The sequence below is a fragment of the Alligator sinensis genome, unplaced genomic scaffold (assembly GCF_000455745.1).
Source record: "Alligator sinensis unplaced genomic scaffold, ASM45574v1 scaffold1494_1, whole genome shotgun sequence".
NCBI lineage: Eukaryota > Metazoa > Chordata > Crocodylia > Alligatoridae > Alligator > Alligator sinensis.
Genome location: NW_005842724.1, coordinates 770,810 through 778,089, shown reverse-complemented (window position 1 = coordinate 778,089; position 7,280 = coordinate 770,810). Strand labels below are relative to the sequence as shown.

Here is a 7,280-nt window from a genome sequence, read left to right as displayed (position 1 = left end):
AGGGGGGGAAACTGGAAGCAGCCATTGCATGCCCACCCCCTAGCTGTCCTGGCTGGGGGGGGCGGGAAGAGAGGGCTAGGCCTATGTGGTGGGGCCTCTGCTTTCTACTCCTCCCCTGCTGCTGTCAGGGGAGCTGGGCTTATTTATCCTGGAATAAAAAGCAAATCATACATATGTCCATTTCCATTGTCCTGGGATACATCTTAAACAAATTTCCCAAATAAGAACCACTACAAAGTATGTATGTATAGTTATCATGGAATTACATTATTGAATCTGTGGCTAAAGTAGCACTGTATTTAGCTGTTTGCTAAACCCTGATTAGAAGGGCAATGTGTGTATACACCAATCCCAGAATGTTGTTGTTCCAAGCACAATTTATTCAGGGACAAATGAAATGTCTGTTGCTAACCTTTGACAACTCATGGAAGTCAGGTGAATTCCTGGATTGGAAAAGGGCAAATGTAGTGCCATCTTTAACAAAGGGGAAAAGGAGTATCTGCGGAGTTATAGACTAGTCAGTCTGACCTAGACACCTGGAGATCATGGAGCAGATCTTCAAGGAATCTATTTCAAAATATCTTGAGGAGAACAAGGTGACCAGGAACAGCCAGCATAGATCCACCAATGAAGTGTTATGCCTGACAAACCTGTTTTACTTCTATAATAGGATGATGGGCTCGGGGAGGCAGCAGATGTGATATACTTTGACTTAACAAACGCTTTTGACGCTGCCTCCCATGACATTCTCATTAAAAAGGCAAGACTAAGCAAAAGCACTGTAAAGGTGGCTACCTAACTGGCTGAATCATCACACTCTAGTAGTCATCAATGGCACAGTGTCTAGCTGGGGAACCCCACTATCAAGTGGATAAACTGGAGAAATGGTCTGCAATTAACCAGATGAAATTCAACAAGGACAATTACAATTACAAAGTCCTGCATTTGGGCTGAAATAATTCCATGCACAAATATAGACTGGGGACTAACTGGCTGGACTGGTCCTACCGCAGAGAAGGACCTATGGGATAATGTGAACCATAATTATGCTAAATAAAAACCAAGAGTATGCTCCTGTTGCAAAAAAAAGCCAACAAATATTGGGTTGTATTAATAGGAATGCCATTCATAAGTCAAAGAAAATTATTCATCCTGCTCTATTCAAACACTGGTGAGACCTCATCTGAAATACTGTGTCCGGTTTTGGGCCCCACACTTCAAGAAAGATATGGACAGATTAGAAAGAATCCAGTGGAGACTGACAAAAATAATTACAGGCCTGGGAGGTACGAGTGACAGGGAAAGATGGAAAGAACTTGAGTTATTTATTCCGGAGACCACTGCAGGGTAGGAATTTTTTTGGGGGGGAGGGCGGGAGGATTGATAACAGTCTTGAGATACCTGAAGGAAAATTATAAAGAGGATAGAGATAGCCTTTTCTTAGTGGCTATAGGGGACAGCAATAGGAGGAATGGCCTCAAGATGCAGTAAACAAAATTTAGGTTGGCAATTAAGTTAGGAAGAACTTCCTAACTATGAAGATGGTCAAGCATTCCAACAGGCTTCCTAGAGAATTTGTGGACAGTCCTGGATATTTTCAAGAGCAGGTAAGAGAGACACTTTATTAGGATGGTTTAGTAATGATGATCCTATCTTGAGTAGGGAGCTGGATTAGATGACCTCGTAAGGTCCCTTCCAGCTTTACTTCCCTATGATCCTATAAAATTGGTTAAATAAAATTTAAGATCAATACTAACATTCAAACAACAAGAGGAAAGTTTAAAATCCTGTATACTTCCATATGACAAAGCCACAAAGTTTTTTTTAATAATGTATTTCTTGCAGAAATACGCATAATTTTAGAGAAGGCAAATAGAAGAAAATACACTTTTCAGAGAGTTATGCCTGCATAGAGCAAGAAGAGAGCCTAATCTTTATTGACTCACCCTCCCTTTCCTGCTTAACTAAAAGTTGGTGCCCTAGCTGCTGCTGAAGACTGGTCTCCATAGGGGAATCTATGTTTTTGAAAAAAATAGTCTGCAGGGCTATGAAAATAGAAGAGAAATCAGATAGCAAAATTGCTAGAAGAAAGTTTAGCTTGATTAATGGAACATCAAGACCATAAAAAAAGACACCTATGGATTGAAGAACAATGAGTCCCCTCAGCTGCCTGAATAGTAATGCCACTGATGCTGCTTTGTGGTACAGTAATTGAAGTAGGAGTAGCACTGAAGTAGCAATAATTACTTCTATTCCAGCCAGAAAAATCTGCCTCCCCAATTAAAACGCACAATTCTGAGGGGCTGATTTTTGGGGAAAAGGTGTAGTATCTAAGTAAATACAATTTTGCAGTTTACAAATCAAAAAAAGAATTATACAATAACTCAAAGGCCTACAAACCATATGCTGCACATGAGACTGCTCCTTTAATTAGATATGTTTTGTGCTGAAGATGCAGATAGTCTCTCACTATTTTTAGGGCCTGTTTTTTGTTTCTCAGAATATACTAGAATCATTTGTGCATGTCAGTTTATCCTCAAATATCTGAGTAAGTTTAATAAAGTTAAATTTAGATAAATGATTTATTCCTTGCTATCTTAAAGTTGGACAAATTAGCAAGGAAATCTTAAGGGATCCAAAATTGTTACCCATTTGTTTAATGTTAGGAGTAGAGATGTACAAAAAGTCATACTTTTGATATATAGAACTTTACGTACAAATCAGAGGCTCAGCAACTTAAAACCAACAAAGATTTTATGCAGCACTCAGCAGAGGGCAGTCAAGAGCAAGCCTACAGTGCCTTGGACTGGCAGAAGTGGTGAGGGGCTTGGGTGCATGTTAGGAACAGTGGGGACTGGTATGAGTGGCAGGCAATGTTGCAGAAAGAGCTAGTGGCATATGGCTGCAAGGCATCTTGGATGTTCCTCCTCACACATACACCCACCCCCACTTCAGATTTTCCTCCAACCCAAGATGACTATGAAGCCCCCAGCTCTAATTTTGAGAAGGAGGAATTTTAAGGGTTGTGTGGGGTGGAAGAGCAAGGCAACTCACCACATGTTCCCATTGTGAAGTGGACATCAGGTCAACTCCCCTTTGGCCTTCCGTAAGATCTGACCTACTATTAGCATAAGGTTGCCCACCCATCAGCTTGGATATACATTTCTCTGAATTTATGCTGTTTTCTAAAGTTACTTTTATATCTAGGTAGTATAAGTGATGTTGTAGATACAAAAGATATTAAAGATATTTTCTTTTATATCTGGAAAATCCACAGTCACAAAATTATCTAAAAACTACAAAACAAAAGACAGATATTCCAAATACCAAAAAGCACATAAATGAAACCAATATAATATTGAAACACATTATGCACAACTAGGTTGGCAAAACATCCTATCACAAAACTAGCCAAGTGATTTTTTTCTTTAGGTGTGCTGTTCAGTATGCAGACTACAGAGGACACTTCAGATAACAGAATAATATTTCTACAGTACTATCTAAAGTATTTAGGACAAAAATTTAGTTTTTAGCTAGGTAAATCTAACCAAACTCACAGTTCAATGGCTTTATTCCACATGATGACATAGCCTGAGAGAGTGAAGGATTCCACATTGACAATATGAATGTTTCCTCTTTCGGTGCCCACATATAGCCATTTACTTTGAAAAGGCAGATGGCAAAATGTTATCCTGCAAGAGAGAATGGATCCAAAAAAAGGAATTAACGAAACCTTCTGTAAATGTGATAAACACTTTGCTAAAGCCAGACATTAGAAAAAAATTTTTTTTTCTCTGTTCAGCTGCAACCATGAAATAAAAAGATAGCTTCTGAAACTATGTTATTTAAAAACCTATCCAAAATCTAAAAGAAAAATTTCAGGTGTGAAGGTTAACTTTAGAATAAATGACAGAGCTTAAATTTAAATACTGAATACTTATTTGGGACTGTTGCCATTTTATATTATTATTATTGTAAAACACTGTAATCTTATTTAAGTTTCCAAGTGCATTTTTAAATTAATGATATAATCCACTGAATTTCAAGGGCATAAAGGATTTTAAGAAGTTACCTTGTTTTATAAGCTGGTTTCAAGTGAGGTCAGGTAATAGATATATAAATACAAGATATCAAACACGGTACACAAGTTACTAAACACTTTAAAATTTAACAAAAAAAAAAAAAAAAAAAAAATCAAGAAAACAAAACAAAAACTTAAAACAAACATCATTTCAAGAAAGTGTTTTAAAAGTAGTTTCAACCTTTCCCTTGTCAACTTTTTAGTTTTACATCACATTTTCTTTCCTTTGGCTCATGATTTTATCTTCCCAGTGCTAGGCAGAAGATCTATAGTATAAAAAGGAGGGTTTGACAAGGAATCAAAGAGTCATTACGTTTGCAGGGACATGCCTGGTCTCATATACAAAAAAATACTATGTTTTTTTACCTAGAACATTCTATGGTTCCCATGCTGCTCAACACTTCCTGCCAGTATTTGAGAACTAGTTTTTATCTTCACTAAAGGGTTTCAGGAATGGCAATTTCAGTTCCAAAGGAAATTCTAAGAAATAGATCTAAATCTAACAAAACCTAGATGTATGTTACCTTTAGAATTCCTGAACTTTATTTACAAAAAAGTATAACAATGCTTTGTTCAAACTTTTGACTGAAATTTTATCAAAATCAACACTACCCTCCTGCCACTCCATCACCACCTGTGCCCTCCCCTCACCTGCCTTTTCCACTGCTTACCTTCTGGTTCCAGCTCTGGAAGGGCTCCAGCCCTGCACCAGCCTAGGGCATGGAGCACATGGCTGCTCTGACCCCAGTCTGGCCTGATGGCAGCAGCAGTCATGACAGCAGCTCTGTGGCCTGGGCTCTAGCTCTGTGGCTCAGTCAAAACTACCACCACTGCAACAGCTGCTGTGTGGCTGGGCTGGGGCCAGAACAGTACTCCATGTCCCAAGGTGGAACAGAGTCAGGCTGGAGCTTGAGCTGGACGGTAAGTGGCAGTGGGGAAGGAGAGATATCACATCAGGAAGCAGGCACCAGGGGGGACAGGTGCTAAGAGATACAGGTATGGGGGGGGGGGGAAAGGTGGGGAGGAAGGAACTAGCTAAGCACAGGCACTGCAGAGGGTAGCAGGTACTGAGAGGCAAGGAACAGGGTTGGGTTCCTTGACTCCTCACTCCTGCCCCTCTTTCACTGCTTTCCCCACCACAACCATGGGAGGCCAAAGGAATTTAAAACAACCCTCCAATAATAAGATTTTAATATGGAAAATTGTAAAAAAAAAATTCTACGTTTTCCATGTAGAGAATTTAATTATTAAGTTCAGAGTCATCTTGGATTAGGTAAATATGGTACATGACAAGCCCATCACAAAAACTGGTCCCCACTAGGTTAAAGCAAGGCACCAAATCAAGTGAAATTTTGCAGTTTACTTTAATGGATCCAGACTTTTACCCCATCTCTCCCCTAGTACAATACTGCCACACTAGTATTTAAAACTGTTCATATGTTTAAAGAAAGGCAGGCCCTTATTAAAAAGGTAAGATCTGAACTGTAATTCTGGATTCAAACTTGATGCCAAGCATAGTCAAAACTCTAGGTAAAGAACAGTCTTAGTTTTAGGATTTAAAAATCAGATTTTCTTTCGTAATTGCCTTGAGGGATATGGGGAGGAAGAAAGTGTGGGAAAGTTTCATGGGAATTTTCTGATGGCATTTTGTTTTGTTGGTAAATGCCAGCTTGTTGAATCCAAAATATTTCACTGTTGGCAGGGTGGGCAATTATTTAGGGTGGAGGGCAAGCCATTGAGGGCCACAAGGGTAGCCCTGCCCCTTAACAGGTGCCCCGCCCCCTGGCTGCCATCTTGGGACTGGAAGTCCTACCCTCTAACCCCTGACCTTTGCCACCAGAAGTTCCTCCCCCTGGCCCCAGAAGTACTCCTTTCAGAAACAGGTTTTGCCATCTCGGAACCAGAAAAATACCAATTATATTCTAAAAATCAGACTACTGCAACATTCATTAATTTAATTTCAAAAAATATTTTTGTCCCGATTTACATGTGGTTGTGTAGTATACATAGAGGTGATAGTATAATAGCTTAAAATAAAGACTTACTTTTGTATATTGGGGGGGGTGAGGGGTATAGGTGTGGGAATGTACAGTATAGGGGAGGGTATGGGTGTGTGGGGTTCATGGGGAGAAAAGCATGCGGGGGTGTATGTGGGTGGGTACAGGGTTTGTGGGGGGCTATGAGTGTGTGGGGGGAGGGTGGCTGGGGGGGGTTGTGGTATGTGTGGAGGGGGAGTGTTTGCCTGCAGCATGCGCCCTCCCCCGAGCCCCTCCCCCCACCCGCAGCATGCAGAGCCCCTGCCAGAGCTCTTCCAAGCTCAGGCTCCACACTCCTACTGCTCCTGGCCCTGGGACACTGTCACGGGCCCCGTGCTCCTGCTTGCCGCCACTTCCCCCTCCTGTCTGCCACCGCTGCCCTTCTACCGCTTCTCCATCCTCCCGTGCTTGCTGTTCCAGCACCACACCCCAGCTGCAGCCAAGACTGCAGGTGGCAGCAGGAGCTGGCCCAGCTCAGCCAGCACTGCATGGAGCTAAGCAAGAATCCTGGGGGCCGGGCCAGCTCCTGCCGAGTCCTGTGGCCCAGCACTGCAGCTGGGAACCACGTAGTGCTAGAGTGGCAGGTGGGGGGAGGGGAGTGGTGGGAGTGGCAGACAGGAAAGTGGGGAAATGGCTGCAGCAAGTGGAGGGGGAGTGGGAGCAAGCGGGCACATGGGAGTGCAGCAACAGTTGGGCTGGAGTGTGGGGCCTGCGCCAGTGTGCAGTGCCAGTAGGGGCCCAGAGTGGGGCAGCAGGAGAGTGGGCTGGCAGGGGCTCTCTGGGGCCATGCTGGTCTGCACCAGCAGGGAAAGTGGGGAGCTGGCCTGGCGCCATAGAGCCCCTGCCATCCTGGGCCCTGCTCTTCTGCCACTGGGCCCCAGGCATCCCATCAGCATGGGCCCTGCGCTCTTGCCTAGCTGTTGCTGTGCACTCCCACTTCCCCATTGCCTGTTGCAGCTGTCACAACCCAAAGTTGTGGTTTTTTGTTTTTGTGTGCTTTGGCACCGCTAAATTATGTTCCCGCCAAATTGCAGCTTTTTTGCACGGTAGAGTTTTCTGCTGCAATAGAGGAACCCGCGTGCAAAAGAGTATTTCCCGCCGTTTGTAGCCTTCTTTGCATGGTGCATTTCTTTTGCATCATAGTGATGCACGGTGCAAAGGAG

The 7,280-nt window shown here is 42.8% G+C and overlaps 1 protein-coding gene across 1 annotated transcript in view; it reads right to left on the bottom strand.

Moving 5' to 3' along the window:
- Positions 1-7,280, bottom strand: part of STXBP5 (syntaxin binding protein 5) — an 87,268-nt gene that overhangs the window by 9,602 nt on the left and 70,386 nt on the right. Inside the window, exon 5 of the mRNA XM_025216301.1 lies at positions 3,558-3,692. Coding sequence (XP_025072086.1) covers positions 3,558-3,692 — 135 coding nt within the window. The remainder of the gene's footprint in view (positions 1-3,557; positions 3,693-7,280) is intronic.